A 19,455-nucleotide genomic window follows, 5' to 3' on the forward strand; every position below is an offset into this window, starting at 1 on the left:
GTAAATGTTTCACCCGGCCTCTGTCATCTTCTGTCACCAGGCCAACAACACAACACGACCTAATGTGGAGGAGGGCATCACTCTGTTCTCCACTCTGCTCAATAACAAGCACTTCCTGATCACTTTCGTCCACGCCCTGGAGCAGCAGAAGGACTTTGCTGTGCGAGACAGGTACCTGCAGCCTTTACTGCTTCATTACCGTGCAGTCTTTAGTTACAACTGAAAGGCTACACAGTGCTCTCCAGTTGTGCTGAAACAATTAATCAGATCAATCATAATTAATGGTTGTTTGAAACAATTGCCAGCTAATTTAGTAATCAATTAGTCAGTAAGTTTAGAATACAGGCTCTCAAATGCAGCGTTTGCTGAAAGAACAACATCTTGACTAGATATTAATCCAAAATTGTACAAAAGAATATGCATTAAGAGGAAAAGCCCCTTTATTAATATGTTTTACTCACAACTTCTCTAATGGTCTAATCTTAGCTTCACCCATTTCTGTAATAAAAAAGTCCTATTCAGCACCTTTGCTATCCCATTATTAATCTGTTTTTCTATACAGTTATTAATTGGTTAATCCAAAAAACAGATTTGCCTATCAGTGCTAAGTCAAGCATAAATGTCTGAGCTTTCCATATGTTGATGTTAGAAGTATTTTTGTAGCTGCAGATGCATCCTTTGCACCTAATGATCACGCGCACACTTAAGAAATGCTATGTTATTATATTTAATACATAAAGTGTTTATTGTCTTATTTAAAAAAGGATTTCAATTATTTACTGACATTTTCATATGTACTTTTAATATGGTACAAAACAAGCCTAAGTGTTTAAATGAATGTTTTAATAAACATTGGACAATTTTCATTAACCGACCTGAGATTACTTGATTAATTACCAGAATAATCAATTACTAAACTAATCGTTAGCTGCACCCCTACTGTCCACACTTAATGACATCTGTGGTAGAAATTCAGCAATTAATTTTGTATTTCAGCAGCAAAATCTCTTTAAAAATGTAGAAAATCTTTCATTTAAGAATCACTTTTAAAGTTTAAACTAGTTAATGAGATTGTTTAGAAACTTTAGTGGAAGGTAAACTAAATCTCCCAAAGCTCACGGTTTGAAAACCGGTAAAACAGTTGTGAAATCTCCATGAGGAACATTAAACACTCTCTGCTTTGCTAGCCAGTTTTTAGTCATTATAAACCATTTTCTATCCTACCAATAATGAGCATAGAAATGCTATTTCATGCTTTGATCACATGAGACTAAGACTGAGATGTTTTACCAAGAAACACTCCAGATAAGTTCGGCATAAAAAAAGGACAAATTTGTGGAAGAGCAAATTATGTTCACTGTTTGGTACAGTGGGAAATTTGTGAGGTTTTGGTCCTGTTAGTCTTTCAAAAACCCTGGGAACATTGTTGTTGTTGGAGAGCATTGCAGCATGCACTTTGTAACAACATGAGACTTCAAATAAAAATCTGCTGGCCTTTGCCAGAAAGCTTGAACTCTATTAGCACTGAGTTTTTATACAAAGTATGAAGAGCAAAGGCAATAACAATTGTGCCACCTGTGAATTAACATTTTCCCAATGTTCTCAAATTAATGGAAGAGTTTTTCTGCATTTTGTCATGTCAAAAATATTTGTTGCTGTAATGAAATACTCAATTTTAAGGCTTTTTAGTCATGTCTATGAGTGGTGCCAATAAGTCTGGAGGGCATCATAAGTTGTGAAATTCTGAAATGCTAATGATATTCCCGCCTTTAAATGTCTGGTTAAAATTTGAACTGCGTTTTGCTCTGTTGGATGGTAGAAGCAGAGAGTTATGAATGACTAAGCCTTTTGTTTGGAGTTGACCTTTGCAAAGTGGCCACTTATTAGAGCTGAGCCACCACTGACACACTTTCAGACAAACACTAACAGAGACAGCTCCCTGGGGATTCCAACACAATACACAGTTTGCTAAGCTGTTGTTAGGCATAAGTGAAAGGAAACTGAACATTTTTTAATTTTTTTACCTTATCAATAGAGATGCACCAATCAGTGTTTTTTTTTTCAAACCCAGACCAACTAGAGGTTTTCTTTGAGTTCTCAGCTGCCAATTCTAATTTTGACGACTCCAAATTTTTTCAAAGACTCTGAATCATAAAGGCGGGGAAATGTGCTGCAGGAAATTGTCGCCCTAATTACGCCCCCTAATGTTTGTCTAATTTTTATGAGACTAAACAAAATGTAGTGGGAGTTCTTAAAAATTACTGATTGAGTCGTGCATCTTTAACTTTAAACAGCTAAAGGGCTAAAAAGACAGATGATTATGTAATGTCTGTAATAATGACCCAGTTTCACAATTTGTGGTGAATTGTTACCATTTCCGGGATTTGTTTGGGTTTTCTGACCAACACTGGTTTAGTTAATTTTTTTCTGCTGTCATTTCTGCAGAGAAGCAGTTTGTCATTTTACATGCCTTTCAGCAAAAAGCTGTAAACAAACAAGCAGGTGATGAAAACAATGGAGGATTTTTTTTTTTTTTAGCAAAAGACACAAGCGTGTGATTCAGTAAGACACAAATAAAGTGACAAACAAGAAAATATTTGCCTTAAATCAGAAACAAATGTCCACAAACAAATCTCCTGCTGAAAGCCAAATGTTTCTCTGTATTTCTCAAACAAATTATTTATGAGAACACGCAAAATGGTGGTACCAGGCTGGTGTTGTCTTTTCTATTTTTGCCACACACACTCAGAGAGAGAGAGAGAGAGAGAGAGAAACAGGTCAAGTTTTATATTGAGGTAAATGTGATGTTTGTTTGAGGTTTCCCAACATTAAGCGGTCACTGTGAATCAGAGAGAAATTCCAGTCAGACTGCATCCCTGTCCCTGCACAGTGTCAGCACTTTACTGACTGATGGAGCCTCTTCCTGCTGGATTAAAGGAGCTTTGTTAGGGAAATCCCCTGCTTGCACCCCTGGACACTAACTCAGACACTCCCTGCCTCAGATCAGACCTTTATTTGGCTCGGCAGTCACAGGTGCACTGGACCGGACTAAATCTTGTTTTCATTCTAATGATTTATTATTTTTAAATATCCACTGACCACACATTGACGGAGCATGTTTGCACAAGCCTGAGTTTTTTTTTTTTTTTTTTGCTCATGCCTATACTGCTGATCTGTTTTCAGATGCAGCCTGGCGTCCTTGCTCACCATCGCCCTCCATGGGAAACTTGAATATTACACCAGCATCATGAAAGACCTGCTGGTTGATCTCATCGACGCTTCGGCTTCCAAGAACCCCAAACTGATGCTGCGCCGCACCGAGTCCGTCGTGGAGAAGATGCTGACCAACTGGATGTCCATCTGCATGTACAGCTTTCTGAAGGTGAGGACAGAGCGAGGAGCCCTGAGAGACAATTCGATTTTAAAAGAAGCGCATTGACTCGGTTCTTCTTCCACAGGAAACAGTGGGCGAGCCCTTCTTCCTGATTCTTTGTGCAATCAAGCAGCAGATCAACAAGGGCTCCATAGACGCCCTCACCGGGAAAGCCCGCTACACCCTCAACGAGGAGTGGCTGCTCCGTGAGAACATTGAGGCCAAGCCACAGGTTGAACACTTCACACACTCTGCTGCTCGTTTTTCACCAAGCAAAATACATTCAGTGCAAGTGACACACTCTTTTCCTCCTTTTCTCTGTCTGTCAGAACATCAATGTGTCCTTCCAGGGGTGTGGCATGGACTCACTGTCAGTCAGGGTCATGAATACTGACACCATCTGCCAAGTTAAAGAAAAAATAATTGAAGCCTTTTATAAAAACCTGCCTTTCTCCCAGTGGCCTCGAGCGGAGGATGTGGACTTGGGTAGGAACACATTTCCTCTGATTATTTCCATCCTTTCCCCTCCTCGAGCCCTCCAAGATATAGTAATCTCCTTTGCAAAAAGGTCAATTCTTCTCATGAAGCCCAACTAACCTGAGGCTGCAATATAATAAATGACAGAATGCATTGAGGAGAGTGTACAGTCATAATCACAAAGAGTTATTGCTTTCAGAGGCCGCCGAGCCTGCAGAGCTGATTTGATTAATGGCCGGAGAATATTTCCACAGGTCATGACATGGAGCCGGAGCATGGCTGCCGATTGTCTCGCCTGCTCTGCTCCAAATTTAACAATGAAATTGTCCCAGTCCTTCACCTTCTTCTTCCTTCTCCTCCTTTCAGAGTGGTTTGACTCTGGCAGCAACAGTAAGCTCCTGCAGGACCTGGACAACTCCTCAGTGATGGAGGACGGTCGAAAGAAACTCAACACAGTCTTCCATTACCAGGTGGGTGTTTGTGTGTGTGCGTGCGTGTGTGTGTGTGTGTGCGTGCTGCTGAGGTGGGTGATGTCATACGAGTGGGCAATGAAAGGCGGGAACTCGATGTAAATTGTATTGCTGGATTCGTTTTGTTGGGCTTGTGCCTTTAAAGATGCATTTGAACTGTTTTTGTCGGGGTGAACAACCTCAGTGGTTCTTAAAAACAATAAGTTGGTGCACAAGTTTAAATTGATTGTGCCATTTTAATTAATTTACATGGCACCATGCTTGACAGTTGATACTATGTTAATAGGTTATAAAGTCTCAACTTGATGTTTGGTCAGTGTGACCAAACACCTCAATGTTTCTCATTGTATCATAAAACATTTCTCCAAATGGCATTTGAACTGTCTTTGTCGGGGTGAACAACCTCAGTGGTTTTTAAAAACAATAAGTTGGTGCACAAGTTTAAATTGATTGTGCATTTTAATTAATTTACATGGGTGACATTACACATAAGGCTCTTATAAAAAGTCCTTTAGCCAAATCACAAACTTTTTGTAATGAATCACCAGGGCCTGCCTTAAGTCTAGTTGGATATTTGACCACTCTTTCTGAAATGATCTCATATAAATTGGTTGGTTTCCTGCTAGCATCTTTTAGATTTTAAATACAGTTGATGTGATTCCAGAAGCCTAGAGTTAGCCAAAACCAGTTTGAACTGGATAAAGCTGAAATAAGTGTTTGGCGTCATTATCAAATTGTTTTCAAAGTTGAAGAATTTGGATACAGTCTTCCTCCTTATTCCATTCAGTTTTTATCACTGAAAGCGAACCAGAACCTCAACATAATGCTGCCACCACCATGCTTCACAGTTGATACTATGTTAATAGGTTATAAAGTCTCAACTTGATGTTCAGCATTTTTTCTGTCAGTGTGACCAAACACCTTAATGTTTCTCATGTTATCATATTTCTCCAAAAGGCATTTGGACCGTCTTTGTGGGCAGCTGCAAATTTCTGTCAAGCTTGAATGTGTCAATTTTTCGAGCAAGAGCTTCTTTCTCCGTCCACGGTGTTGTTAAACTCACTTCACTGTAGACAGTGGCAATAGTTTTCAAGCAACCCCCAGTCCACAAAAATGCAAACTTGTGTACCCGACTCTTGTTTTTAAAAAATATTATAGTTTTATTTTGTGTTATCTAAGCAATTCAGAAGAGAATGGTTCAAATGCATCACTAAAAGAAAAAAAGAATATGACAATCATGGCTGTGATGACTGTACATAAACTTCTGATTGAAAACAGGCGCCTGTTTCTGTGTAATTCTCTGAATTATTTTTACAATAGGAACTTATTAATTACCCCCACCTCAAACCAAAACACGATAAGGTCAAGGTTAAATATTACATAGTTTATGCTATGTGTATATAAGTCACAGCAGGGGGGAAAGTGGTTATAGATCTTGTGAAAGTTCATGCGTAAAGGTCAGTAAAACAAGCAAACTGACGTAGTCATTGTGAGGCATTTCCCACTTCCAAGCACATACCTGTCTGTGTGCCGTGGGAAATTCAGCCTTACTCTGCTGTTGTTGTTGAGCTTCTGACTTTACTCTAATTGGCTTTAAGAGAGCGGAAAATGTTGGGACTTGTTAGATCTGGAAGTCCTGAGGGATAATGTCCCTGTTCAGCAGAAAGAAAAAAAAAAGGTGAAAACACACTCAGCACATACCGTATGTAAATCTTGCCTCATAGTGAAGGTCAACCATTGAACTAAAAATAACTACAAGCACATACTTTCCTGAGTTAATGAATTCAGCTCTGAACTTTAGTAATGCAAGGGTTTTATAATTGCTGATCACTTTTGATCAGAATGACTGATCAAAAGTGATCAGTCTTACTGATCACTTTTGTTGAAAATATTCTCTCGTGTATTGAACTATTAAAGATCAATAAAATTAGAAATATAAGTTTCCATTATTTAAGTTTTAATAAGGCTTTCTATTACCTTCAAAATTGTGACCCAGATATAAAAAAATCAGAACAAGAATGGCATTTTTCTATTTCTAATCTCCACTTTTTTGTTAAGTTTGACCTCCTATTTCAGATTTTGAATGATTAGATTTATGCCTTAACTATGAGATTTCTAAAAAGTTGCCAACATTTCCAAATCCATCCTGTTTCCTGACAGAAAGCTTCAAAGCTGAAAGGGTGGAAACAGAATAACTTCCCTGTAATACATTCAGCCTTCCTGTTATCTGCTAAAACTCTTGCTCTCTCTCATTTTCCAGTAGTCGGTATGACCACTAGACAAAAATATCCTGACATCTTTGTAGTTCCGCTGACCTCATTTTTAAATGCCTCAAATAACCAAGTCCACAACAATGAGAGTTTCCAGTGCAATCTTATAGTGAGGTAAATTCACCTACAGGAAACTGGATATTTTTACATTTCCAGTGAGCACCTGACTGAAAACTTATGCAGCTCTGGTCATCTGAAAGATTTCTTTCAAATTTAAAGATTAATTTAATTTCCCTCCCTGCAAAGCATACTCCTGCTAAATCAGGCTAATTTTTCAAAACGAAGGTGTTGTGACGACAGGAAGCCTTTTTTAAATCTACTCCTCCAGCTACCTACATGTTTTTGTATGTCTGTTTATGTCTGCGATGATTTGTGCGTGATTAAACAAACACGCCGTGCCTCTCGACCTTTGAACTGTTACCTGTGCGTTGGTAAGTGTTGTTGAGTTTCGCTGGGCGGTTGGAACGGTGATGTGAGAGCAACAAGCCAGAGCTTGTACTAACGGTTTGGGTTCACTGGCGATTCTGTTCAATCCATTTCACTGCAGGTTGACTTTAATGAGCCGCGCTAGGCCCCTGCAAAACCAGCCACCGCTCCAGACCAACACACATACACAAACACTTGCACCTCTGAGCGAGACACTGCCCTCCAGGGCATGCTTAATGACACTGTTTTGGTGCACCCGAGCTCACCCCTGACCTACGCCCTCTGGCCTCTCTCGCCTTTCTTCGCCCCCTCATCCTTCTTCTCCTCCTTATTCCCCGCTTTTCTAGATCCCAGAGGGCGCGTCGCTGGCCATGAGCATGAAAGACAAGAAAGAAAACACCCTGGAGAGAGGTAGGTAACCTTCAAACTCGCCCACTCTCTGTCACTTTGTCATGCACGCTCGCCCGGATGTGGAGAGGTACCCTCACCCACTCAATCACTTGGAAATGGCACATGCTTAGGCGATCACAAGAACATGATCCACTCATGTAAACATACGTGAAGCCAAGCAGTCGCCCCTTCCCCTCATCCATGAAAAGACTGATATCTAAATACTTTCCAGTCTAATAAATCACAACAGAAACGCTAACAACAGTGGCTCATTGAAAGCGTTTTTTTTTTTTCCCCTCCATATTGTGGATGTAATCCATTAGCAGCTGTCAGCTTGTCGGGAAAAATGTGACACAATTTGGCTCATTGTCCAGCATCCACCGAGCTTCGCTTGTTGACAGATGAGTTTACATTCAGCCGTTAATGGGCTCCTGCGCTTGTTGTCCAGTTGTCCACCTTACATAATCAGCTCCAGACCAGAGCCTGGTTCTCTTCGGGTTCTGTCCATCAAAGGTGCTTCTCTCCATTCACGTGGTGCCAAAAATAGGCTCAAGAGCACCAAAGCTGGCGCCTGCTTCAAAGCGTCAAGGGGGTGCAATGAGCTTGTAGTGCTCCCTGGCTAATCTGCAACACTGTCCTGGCCGTCTGTGATCAGTGCTGAGGGTCTGGACGGTGGCCTGCTGGATGGGGGCTTCTCTGGCAGAGTGGGCTGTAATGAGAAAACACACACCATGAAGGTGCCTGCTTGGGTGTGTGTGTGTGTGTGTCTTTCAGCTTGACTTTGTTTTAGCTCTTGTGCCGTGCACAATAAATTTACTATGTTTGTCTTTGAGCCCGTGTTTGAACATGAGTCTACGCTCATCCCGGCACTCATATCCGTTCATGCGTGTGTATGAATATGTTTTGTGTTGAGATCTATAAATAAACCGGCTAGATTTAATTCTTTTGTTCCCAGCGTTGGCCGAGCATTACCATCTCATTACAGCGGCTCCGCAACCAGTCTCAGACTCCGTGCATCCGTCTCTCATAATCTCTCTCTTTTCTCTCCCCTTTCGCTCGTAATCTTTCTCTTTCATTCTCTCAGACAACTGCCCTCCCCTTCAGGCGCACAGTCCACCCTAATCACTTTCTGCTTTTGCACTCCATCTCCTTTACACTCCTGTCGCTCTTTTTTGTCTTACTTGTATTTCTCACTCGTCTCCATGCCTCGATCTTCTCTCGTTTGCTCACGCCTGCACCACACTAGTTGTGTAATTGTTTAATGCCATATGTTTTCTTGTCTTTCTCTAGTCAAAGATCTGGACACAGAGAAATATGTGCACTTGGTGAGTATCTTCATGCAAGTAATTTGGCTAAATCTGTGGAGCTTTTCCTGTGGGCAGCCCAGCGGCAAGCCTGATGATGGAGAGAATATGGGGGGGTGGGAGGAATGGAGGTGAGAGGGAAAGCTGCTGAGAGGACATGACAGCGCTAATGCTGCTTAAGCTCTTTCATAAACGTCAGCTAAGATATGGGCCCTTTGACTTTAATATAATGAGTTTCTTGGAATACAATTTGCCGGGTGAACGGTTGGTTTTAACGGAAAGTTCTAGCGTAGTTAGAACCTAAAGGAATAGTTTAGGATTGTTTAAGTGACGTTCTGTTAAAAGGTTATAAGCAGTTTCTATCCATATAAAACTCTTTTGGAATTGTCATTTGGTATAAATCTAGATTAGTTGGTCCAAGGAGGCTGCCGCTAACAGCTAGTTAGAAAAGCACTAAGACCAAGGCGGGCTTAAAAACATCTTAGTGGTTTATGATGAGGATATTTTATTTAAACCCTGGGTCTGCAACTCCTGTCCTTGAATGTCAATGTCATGCAACTTTTGAGTAAAATAATGAATTACCTCCTTGGCATGTCAGCAAGATTTGCAAAGGCTTTTTCTTTAACTATTCAAGCGTGATGCTTCCAAACGTCGCAGGGCAGCAGCACTAAGGGACCAGAGTTGCTGACCCCTGCCTTAAACCATCATGTGTGTGTGTTATTTCTAACCGGATGTCCAAACTTTGTGTCACATAAGACAAAATTGTCAAGTCAAAATAAAATAAAATAAAAATAGTCTTTTTTTTTTCCATCTCAATAAATGAAGCAGCAATACATCAAATAAACAAATAAATTGGTCAGATCTTTTAGTTGGAAAGAGATGTGCAAATTATTGTAGATTCAAAACTTATTAAAGGTTTTGCAGGTTTGCCTCATTTAAAAAGGCCATCTAATTTCTAATTTCTTTAGGTTTTGATTGGGGGAAAAATTAGGTAAATTCTGACGAATAGAAGCAGCATTTCGGTCACTCTTCCTTTGAAAACCCTCCTTGTTTCAGCCAAGTTTAATAAATTAATGAAAAGCAAATTTGGGTGCAGCAAAGTTGTTTTTTTTTTAGTAAAAGTCACAAGTTAGTTGTGGACCTTTCAGAAAAAAGCAAACGCTTGTTACTTAAAGATGAATATGTTGTGTTATAGTCAATATTTTCAACTGCAGAGGTCATGTTTCTTTTTTGTTATGCAAATAATTACTTTTTTTGCTTTTTATAATTAAAAATTAAACACTATTTTCTAATCTAGTAATCTGTGTTTCTCTATTCACCAATATTACAATGTAAACGTGCTTACTCGCCTCAATATTGTAGCCACAAAATCAACCAAAACTTAAATATTTAATAAATTCATTCATACCAAATTATCTTGCATTGTCTTTGACTTTATAGTTTCTGGGACTTTTAAGAGATTTTCAGTCTGTTTTGTGGACCTTGTGGATTTTAAATTCTCAGTGTAAGCTTAAACAACTTTGAAGAGTGAACTTTTGCTTAGTTTACACACCCAAGTTAAGAAGGCAGGAGACCAATTTGGTGTCTCCGAGACTAGATACTAGCTTCTAGCTAATCTGGATTTATGCTAAATTATTTCACCAAGACTGTTATCAGCTAAAATATTAACTCCAAGTAACTTTTTAACAGAAACATATTTTATGAATCGTCAACCGTAAGTGAGTCACAGACATGACGCAGTTCCCCCCCAAAAAAACATATAGCCAAAAAACAAAACAAAAATTCCTGAGAATTTCCCAGCCTTCTTGAACTTCCCTAATTCTGTTTATCCTTCAGTGCTCCAAAAATACCCTGAGTGAGTATCTGGATCATGTGTCTAATGCAAGAACCAGAAAAAAATCCCCCTTTGACAGCTCACACAGACAAAACACAGCAGTGTATATTCACTTAGCTACTCCTTGCAGTAACGTTTGACCTCTGGTTTTCCAGGTTCTACCTCATGATGAGCTTATAGAGACCAAGAAGTCGCACAGGCACAACCATCGCAAGAAAGTGCTGCCGGAAATCTACCTGACACGCCTTCTGTCTACGAAGGTAAACCAGAAACAACACGTCAACTCTGCAACATAAAGTCGGAACAAAATCCCTCTCTTCAGGCTATAGTGAGCCTTGCAAAAGTATCCATATCCCCTAAACGTTTTCACATTTTGACAGATTTTGAGAGCCACAAAACTTCAAAGGATTAAATGGGATTCAATTATTGTTCGTCAAAAAGATGACGTGCATTTGTATTCACACCAGCCTATGTCTCCGCTCCATAGAATAACCTTTTGCTATAGCTACAGCTGCTAGTCTTGACATATGCCTTTATCAGCTATGCACACCTAAAGACAGACATTTTTCCTAATGCTGCTCTGTGTGCATAAACATTGACTTTCATGCTGTTCTAAGGCTGAAATGAGTGGGTCATTTTATGGCAGAAATATTCTTTGATCTGTATCATAAGCTTTAACTCAGGCTTTATGCGTAGTGTTGTTGTTCTGCCATTTGCAGCCTCTAGCAGGTGTTAGCCCAATTTGCATGTGGCCCAAAATGATGTGCAAATTTGGTCTCATCCGATTCTCTTGTTTATGGGCCTCCGAGTTAAGGTGGACAGCCATGATATGTGATTTCTCAAGTGGTTGATTTTGTTTAATCATTCGCTGTGCTCATGACAGAGCCGGACGTCTCCTATTTGGCAACGTTATTTGGCTTGGTTTATTACATTAACTACATTACATAATTGAGCAAAATGTTGTCAGGGGTTTTTTATCCATCACTTAAAATAAATAAATAAATAAATAAATAAATAAATAAATAAATAAATAAATAAATAAATAAATAAATAAATAAATAAATAATATTCTAAATAAAATATTTCCAGGCTCCACACATATTAGACAGAAAGTAATTGGATACAAATGCACACCACATTTTTCAGGTTTTATTTTGTAAAAAATGTCTTCTCTGCTTCATGGTTGTGCGCTAAGTCGTAAATAAAAGAAAAAAAGAAAAAAAAAATGCACCAAGATTTGTGCTTCACATTATGTCAAAAGGTTCAAGGGGTATGAATACTGGCGTTTCCTACATCATGTGAAATTATGCGACTGCCCTTTTCCTCCTCAGGGAACTCTTCAGAAGTTCTTGGATGACCTCTTGAAGGCCATCCTCAGCATCCCTCCTGACCGCCCACCTCTGGCCGTCAAATACTTTTTCGACTTCCTCGAGGAGCAGGCTGACAAGCGGGGCATCACGGACCCAGACACCCTGCACATCTGGAAAACGAATAGGTATTCTACTAAACACCATGATTTAAGAGTCCTTTGTGTGTGTGGTTGGAAGTCTTTTAAAAAACCGACTCCCCCCCCTCCGTCTGGGCAGCTTACCTCTGCGTTTCTGGGTGAACATCCTGAAGAACCCCCAGTTTGTGTTCGACATCGATAAGACGGATCACATGGACGCCTGTCTGTCCGTCATCGCCCAGGTTTTCATTGACGCCTGCTCCATTTCTGATCTACAGCTGGGAAAGGTGAGTCTCTCGTTTACAGTGTTTATATTAGAAGAAGCTGTGGAAAAAGCAGCATGCACAGACATGTGTCTTCTCAGCAAATAAATTAGTAGCTGCCGGCATGTAGGAAAATTAAATTATTTCCTCTTTGTTTAACCTTAAACACCACAGTCTTAAGTATTTTTTTTCCTCAATCCTTGTTCCTTGATTAACTTTGGACCTTCATATATTTTCTGTAAATCACTAATCCAGGACAAAGTATTGACAGTATTTGTGAGGACTTGAGATTCTCTTTCCTTTGAAGAAGCTTCTCACAGGATTTGGCAGCAGCAGAAGGTCAAACCCATTCAGGAGCAAATCCACAGAATGTAAACAAGATTAGATAGCAGGCCTAAACGGCACCGCCCGACAATGGCTGTGCCACATGTTGCAATCAGAGCATCGATGATAAGGATGTAATTTTAGCCAATGGCTCAGAAGGAGCCGTTGTCACTCTTATTACCTCTGAAATCAGGTGAAAATTGCTGACACACCGTTCACTGTCACCTTACGAGGAACTGGGTAATTTCTCCTTCTCCACATTTAAAACCTCAAATTATTTGTTCTCCACCTATCAATCTTTGCATCTACTGGAGCAAATTATCTTTCCAACAGCCACTGCCACACACACACACTCTCACACTTCTTCAGCCCCCCCTGTGAGCCCTCCTCCTAAGCCTTCACACTGTCAGCGCCATCTACCTCCCCTCCTGTTATTCCAGCCCACTCGGTTTATCCAAGGTCATAAGCACCAGGGATCTCTTTAGGTGCTGCGCGCGAGTTTGTGTGTGAGTGCGTGAACATTCATTCATCTATCTATCTTCCTATCCGCCTGTCTGCATGTGCACGTACGCATGTCAATGTCCTCACTGCTCACAAATCTGTCTCATCCTTCAGACACCATGACCCTCAGCACGCTCTGCTTCCTGTCTCCTTCTGACTGGCTTCCTCCCTGGAGGGAGCTGAGGACTCCTCATATAATGCTCTTTTCTCTGAGAAACAGGCTGATTTATGTGCCTTATCTCAGCGCCAAAAAAGCCAGCGTGCCTACAGCCGCTATGCTCAAGCGTACAAACGGGATAATGCATGTGCATGGGTGCAGAGACAAACATAAAACCTTCAGCGATGAGATAGAGTGCGTCTACAGCTCCCTGATTATCTGGCCACATCTGGCTGGCTGGCTGTGTGTGTGTGTGGCGAAGCCAAGTTCAAGGATGTGGTCACATCTTGTCATGCAGGTGAAGGAGAAAGGTGATGAAACGTTACTACGCTTTGAGAGATTCTGCACAGACGATGACTACAAGACGAGACAGTAAAGGGATCCGGATTAGCTGGGAGCCCAGCAGCGGTGAACTCAGAGTAGGAAGCTGTGTGTTGCTTTTGGTTTCCAAAGAAACCGTCTTATCTGGCGAGATGCAGAGCGTAGAGGGCCACACGGTCACAGGAGGCTTGGTGGACAGATGGATGAGCAGCAGGAAGTGACCTTGTGGACAGGAAGAAAGAGGGTTCCTATCAGAAGGAGCAAATTTGGCTGCAGCAGCTCAGCTGCTTGGCACGTTTAACTCACACAATAAGTGACACAAATAACTCATGACATGTGGAAATGTTAAGGTGCGCTGTAAGCACCTTCAGCCCTGCTGAAAGCAGTAGCTGCCAGTCTGTCTGCTTCCCTGTCCTACTTTCTCTGTCCCTTTCTCTCCCCCACAGTGCACCACGCTCACAGCAGTAGTCGCCACTAAAACCCGACTATGCCCACAGCCTTTTAGGGCTGCTACTTCTCCTCCTGCTTGAATGAGCACCAGTGTGGGGAGATTTGTTTAGACTGGAATGTTCTCTGGCTCTGAATATGATTCCTGTTGTTGTGAGCAAAGGAAAACGTTTCCTGCCTCCATTGTCTTGAATTTCTTTTTGTTTTTTAATTGGTTTAGATTGGGTCATCAAGAATAACACACAGTTTAGATGAACAGTTACTTTTGAGGGCACAGTCATAAGTATCTGTAGTAACAAGAAAACAGAAAATGAGAGCTCGGAGTTTGAGATGTAACATAATGGAGTCAACTTATTTACAGCACTTTAAATAAAAACAAAAAAGGTTAAAAAAAAAAAACACACGTAGATAATCCAAAATAATATATAGATTATAAAAATGAGAATAAAATAAACATTTAGAAAAATATGTACATATGGATTCAGATCTAATTAACCTCTTTTCAATAAATGCTCATTTAGCTGATAACATATAAACATTTCAGCCAGCATCTCTTAAATGTTCCCAGATCAGCAGCATTCTTCTTTTGTGGTAAGGTGGTATATCTGAGTAAGAGAAATAGGTAATTTATAGTATCCAGCTGTGTAAGCCACTGAGAACATTTTGTAGTGATTAGACTCATCAATGTGAAGTATCGTTTCAAGTATGAAGATATGATAACCTCCAGTGTTGAAATAAGGATAATGGTCAAAGTGCCAACTGCATATTTCTGTTCAACTAGGGCTTGATTGCACGGAGGTGGGTTGTAACAGTTTGGCTGGATTTTAGAGATATTTAAAGCACAGCAAGCAGAAATTATCGTCTGGAGGAGGCAAAAAAAAAAAAGCATGAATTCAGCCCGTAAATGTAGAAATAGCTGGCAGAAAAGACGGAACAGCTGGAAATAAAAGACTTCTGCTGGAATAAAGATATAATGTAATAAGAAAGCGATCATCCTGTTAGAAATTATGTCAGTTTTAGTAAAACTGAATGAAAACATAAGCAGCATTTTAATAATTAAGTGAGTCAAATTATGTCTCAGTTTGATGTTTTTGAATGTGAGTGGCTATCTAATCTTAAAAGAGCATCAGGCTTCTGAAGCTGATTAGAGTTTTGTAGATTAAACCTTTGGACGACTAATTAGAGGGAAAACTCCTGACCTCAACAGTAATCTGATTACTTTTGCATAGATGTCTGGGGTGCTGTCCAACTATAACAGGATATGGAGAAGTCATTAAACAGGCTATTTAATATAAAGTGGTTTGAAAAATGGAGAATTAATTTAATATACAGGCATGTTGAAAAGAAAATACTTGTAGATGTTTGTGTATTAGGTTATAATTTATAGGGTCTGGTAGATGCCAGAATCAGGTGCCATTTACCTTGTAGAACCAGTTTTAGCACCAATAATTTTAAGTAATTGTGTCCTGTAAGACTTTATCAAGTCTCTCACTTCACTGTTGAGAAATTTTATTTCCCTTTTCTCTACACACAATCAGGATTCTGTGTTTTAATGACCCGATTTTGTCCAAACTTCAATCCGACAGATGGCACCATATTTAACTTCAGAACATTTTTGCCTATAAAGGAGTTACAGTTAACGCAATGACTTCAAGGATCTTGAGACTGCAAAATCAGCTCAAATGATCCTCCCTGCAACACTGTGTGAGAAAGTTTGGTTGAGACATTCCAGATATCTTACAGTTTATTTAAATACAGCCTTGCAAAATGAATTTGTGTTTCCATATCCTTTTTTTTGTCAGTAATAAAACTATTTGGCTTTTCACACTTTATATTTTCATTACACAAACCAACCTTTGGGTGGATTTGCTGAGATTGGCGAGTATATTTTAGTGTTGTTCACATTGGAATAATCTCTCTCCCTCTAAAATGATGGAGTTGAATTATGCAGTAAATTACTTTATGACCTTTAAACAGTTTGATGGATTTCACAAAGGTCACTGCTGATGTTTTTTCCTTCTTCTCATTGTGTCAACACACTGTTATATGCTCTACAGCACCACGCTGACCTAACTCTTGCTACAATTTACAGATTATTAATTGAATTAGCTTGATAAGTAACATTTGGCTGCTTCTTTATAAATTCTTTTGTCTAATAAATATTGTTGAATCTTTTGCATGTTTTCTACACAGCAAGTCAGATGTGTAACAATCAGATAGATTTTTATCATCTCCATACATTGAAATCTCTCAAAAAAGGTGTTTTGCTTGGCCTGTATGTGTCATGCGTTTTAACAATTCCCTACATTCTATTCCTCTTTTTTTCCCCATTTGAGTTTTAAGTTTGAACTTTATAGTTTAATTAAAAGTGCTATATTTGTTCTGAGGATGAAATTAAAGCAGCATAAATCTTCTGTACAAGTAGGTCAAAGCACTGCAGGTGCATGGAGACCCTTTCTTTAGCTCTGGCACGCACAGTCACCATGACTGCAAAACTAAACTTTTACATGAGTTTCCTGAATGAAATACCAGGGGTTTTTTTTCTTTTTTTTTTTTCTTCCAGGATTCACCGACTAACAAGCTGCTGTATGCCAAGGAAATCCCAGAGTACAAGAAATGGGTGCAGTGTTACTACAAGCAGATACAAGAAATGCCCCCTCTCAGTGAGCAGGAGATGAATGCTCACCTCGCCGAGGAGTCGAGAGTAAGTCAAACATTCAAAGAGCTCCTGTTTGTTTATCTGTCTGGTTCCTCAAAAGCATGCTATGACACATAAGTCTCATTTTGGAATTTGATCTAATCTGCTGTTTTGATGTCTGTCTTGCAGAAGTACAGAAACGAGTTTAACACCAACCTGGCCTTGACAGAAATCTACAAATACGCCAAGAGATACAGAAACCAAGTGAGTGATTTGTGCATTTCTTCACTGTTTTTGTGATCAGGAACATGAATAAGATATGTTTGGATGTTCAGAGTAGCTTTTTTTTTTTTTTTTTTCAAAAGCCACATTGCCTCAACAGAGCTCACTTGTTGTATTAAGTTTCACCGATAGCTATCAGAGCATGATGCATCAGCACTGCAGATCTCAGCTGCCATGAGAGATGTAACGGACTGTGAATGGCATTGCAACATGTCACTAAATAAAAGCACGTAAAAGCTTTTTTCTTCTTCTTTTGTTAAAAGGGAGAAACAATCAGATTAGGGCTCTCGTCCAAGCAGCAGCAGCAGGAACTATTCAGTGTGTTCACTCATCTCTTCCCGGCCCACAGATACCTTTCACTTTAAGCAAACAGCGTGTTGTTTACCTTCTCGCGAGCCAACACCCCCATCTGTTTAATGGCGCTGTTAAGTTGCTGCTTCATATCTTTCGTTCTGCTTAGAACTAGCCCTCTTCAGGCTCCTGCTGTCCTCCCCCATGCTTCCACGCTGCTACGCCTTATTCTGCAGAGAGAGGCTTAGTCAGTGGTGACTGTGCCTTAATGGAGCGCCCTCACAATAATGCTGCTTAGCTGCTTCCCTCTGTCATGCTACTGTACTGACGCGGGCCAGGGGCTTAGACTGTGATTCACAGAGCTCTGTGAATGGCCCCTGATTGCCTATTCTCTCGCCCCGGCTCAGTTCGCTCTGCCTGGTAGCACACTGCTGCTAAGAGCCCATAAATCCCACTGACATGGTGACAACTGTTGGGCATGAAAACCACAGCAGATGTGGGTTTTATAAATATGTGAAGAGCAAGAGCTTTTGTGGTTATAAGGCGTGCATGAAGGCAGGGAGAGGAGGCTGAAGCACTTCACTCGAAAGTATTCATACCCCTTCAACTCGGAGCTGATGGGAAGAGGAATGGAGCCGAATACAAGCAAATCTTTTACAGATGACAAAAGACTTTTGGACGATCAGAGCTACCGTAGAGGGGTTAAGAACAAAGAATGTGTTCGACTTGCCCAGACAAAGTCCAGACTAGAACCTTAGTGAGACTTTAAAGATATTGCACAAAAATGTTTTCCATTCAGTCGGACTGATCTTGGGCAAAGAAAAAAGAAACCACCAGATGTACAAAGCTAGTAACAAATATTGAAAACCATGTTTGCTTTTTTTGTGTTACATACTAGTTTTGTTGGTCTATTACACAAAACTCAAATAAAAGTCATTTGACTTTTTAGCTGTAATGTGAAAAGGATCCAGAATACTTTTTTAGGAGTTACTGTCTGTGACGGCAGGTGGCGGGATTATTCCCTCTTTTTGCTTTTATGTAGACAGATTAATGAATGAATCCATGACAGCTTCTGAAAGTCATCTTTGTTTTTGTTTTCTTGTTCTTTTTTCTTCCCTCTCTCCCATCTTCACCGGTCAGGTGGTGAACGCTCTGGAGGCCAACCCCACGGCACGTCGCACTCAGTTGCACCACAAGTTTGAGCAGGTCATCGCTCTGGTGGAGGACAACATCTACGAGTGCTGCAGCGAAGCTTGAAGCCGCCGGTCTCCTCTGCTCCCCACCTCTTTTCTGCTGCCAGCTGCCTTCCTCCCAACCTACACGGTTCCCCGGGACCGCCGCTCAGGAGGAACTGTTCGCGTGTGCCGCCTCTGGAGCGTCACACGCTCGCGACGTGTTTTCCCTCAAACTTTCCCCTACGACATGAGACAGAATTCCAGCCGAACTCTGATTAACATTAGAAGAAAATTGCAGGAATTCACAGCGTTTCCCTGGATTTCTGCACAATTAGCCCTGGTGGCCACCTTTAACGCACTGAGCCCTTTTATGTTTTTTTAAAAGGGAACGAGCCAATGATGCACTGTACTGTAATATAATGTCTATAGCAATATTTATAGATGTGTTATAATGCTTTCAAGTGGCCTGTCCATCAGGATTAGTAGGGCCATGATGGACTCCTCCCATCTCCTAAAGCCTGCAACGATCTCAGGTCTGGCCGAAGAGGGGTGACAGGCTCCCAGGGGAGCTCTGAGCGTTACGCCCCAATGTGCTCTGCAGGCTGATGACGGGTTGATGAGGAGCGGAGGGAAGGCCATGCAAGACTGCAAACAATTAAATCAAATGTTTTAAATGTAGTTCACTGGGAAGAGCTGCATCAGTATAATCAGTGTGCTTGTGAATGGATGTTGGATTCTGATCAATTTAAAAAAAAAAAGAAAAAGAGGGAAATTTACATTAAAAAAAAAATGTGTGAGCTCAATATAATCTGAGGAGAGACTGTAATTGTGATGCCAAATGATTTGTTTGTGAAATAAATTACAGGAAAGTAAGTATTTTAAAGTGTCTAATAATGCTATTTATTATAGCAGCTGCTGAAGCGCTGTGCTCTTGAATGCATTACAGGATTTTAACGACGTTTGACAGCCATTACAATCTGGCCCTCTACTCAGCCGCCCACAAAAAAAAGCATCTGGAAGTTCTCAGGAAACATTGTAAACGTTGTCATGATTGAAAAAAAAAAA

General features: G+C 40.5%; 1 protein-coding gene across 4 annotated transcripts in view; it reads left to right on the plus strand.

The window, feature by feature from the left end:
* The window catches only part of plxnd1 (plexin D1), a 104,115-nt gene extending 84,842 nt beyond the window's left edge, over positions 1–19,273 (plus strand). For all 4 annotated transcript variants that reach the window (XM_008414045.3, XM_017305700.2, XM_008414048.3 and 1 more), the window contains exons 24-36: positions 41–171; positions 3,184–3,382; positions 3,459–3,605; positions 3,703–3,859; positions 4,217–4,320; positions 7,364–7,427; positions 8,697–8,731; positions 10,700–10,804; positions 11,876–12,039; positions 12,131–12,278; positions 16,568–16,708; positions 16,832–16,906; positions 18,356–19,273. In XM_008414045.3, coding sequence (XP_008412267.1) covers positions 41–171; positions 3,184–3,382; positions 3,459–3,605; positions 3,703–3,859; positions 4,217–4,320; positions 7,364–7,427; positions 8,697–8,731; positions 10,700–10,804; positions 11,876–12,039; positions 12,131–12,278; positions 16,568–16,708; positions 16,832–16,906; positions 18,356–18,472 — 1,587 coding nt within the window. In that variant the 3' untranslated portion in view covers positions 18,473–19,273. The remainder of the gene's footprint in view (positions 1–40; positions 172–3,183; positions 3,383–3,458; positions 3,606–3,702; positions 3,860–4,216; positions 4,321–7,363; positions 7,428–8,696; positions 8,732–10,699; positions 10,805–11,875; positions 12,040–12,130; positions 12,279–16,567; positions 16,709–16,831; positions 16,907–18,355) is intronic.
* Positions 19,274–19,455: the final 182 nt, after the last annotated feature.

This window comes from Poecilia reticulata, chromosome 7 (genome assembly GCF_904066995.2).
Source record: "Poecilia reticulata chromosome 7, P_reticulata-male-v2, whole genome shotgun sequence".
In the NCBI taxonomy this organism is placed as follows: domain Eukaryota; kingdom Metazoa; phylum Chordata; class Actinopteri; order Cyprinodontiformes; family Poeciliidae; genus Poecilia; species Poecilia reticulata.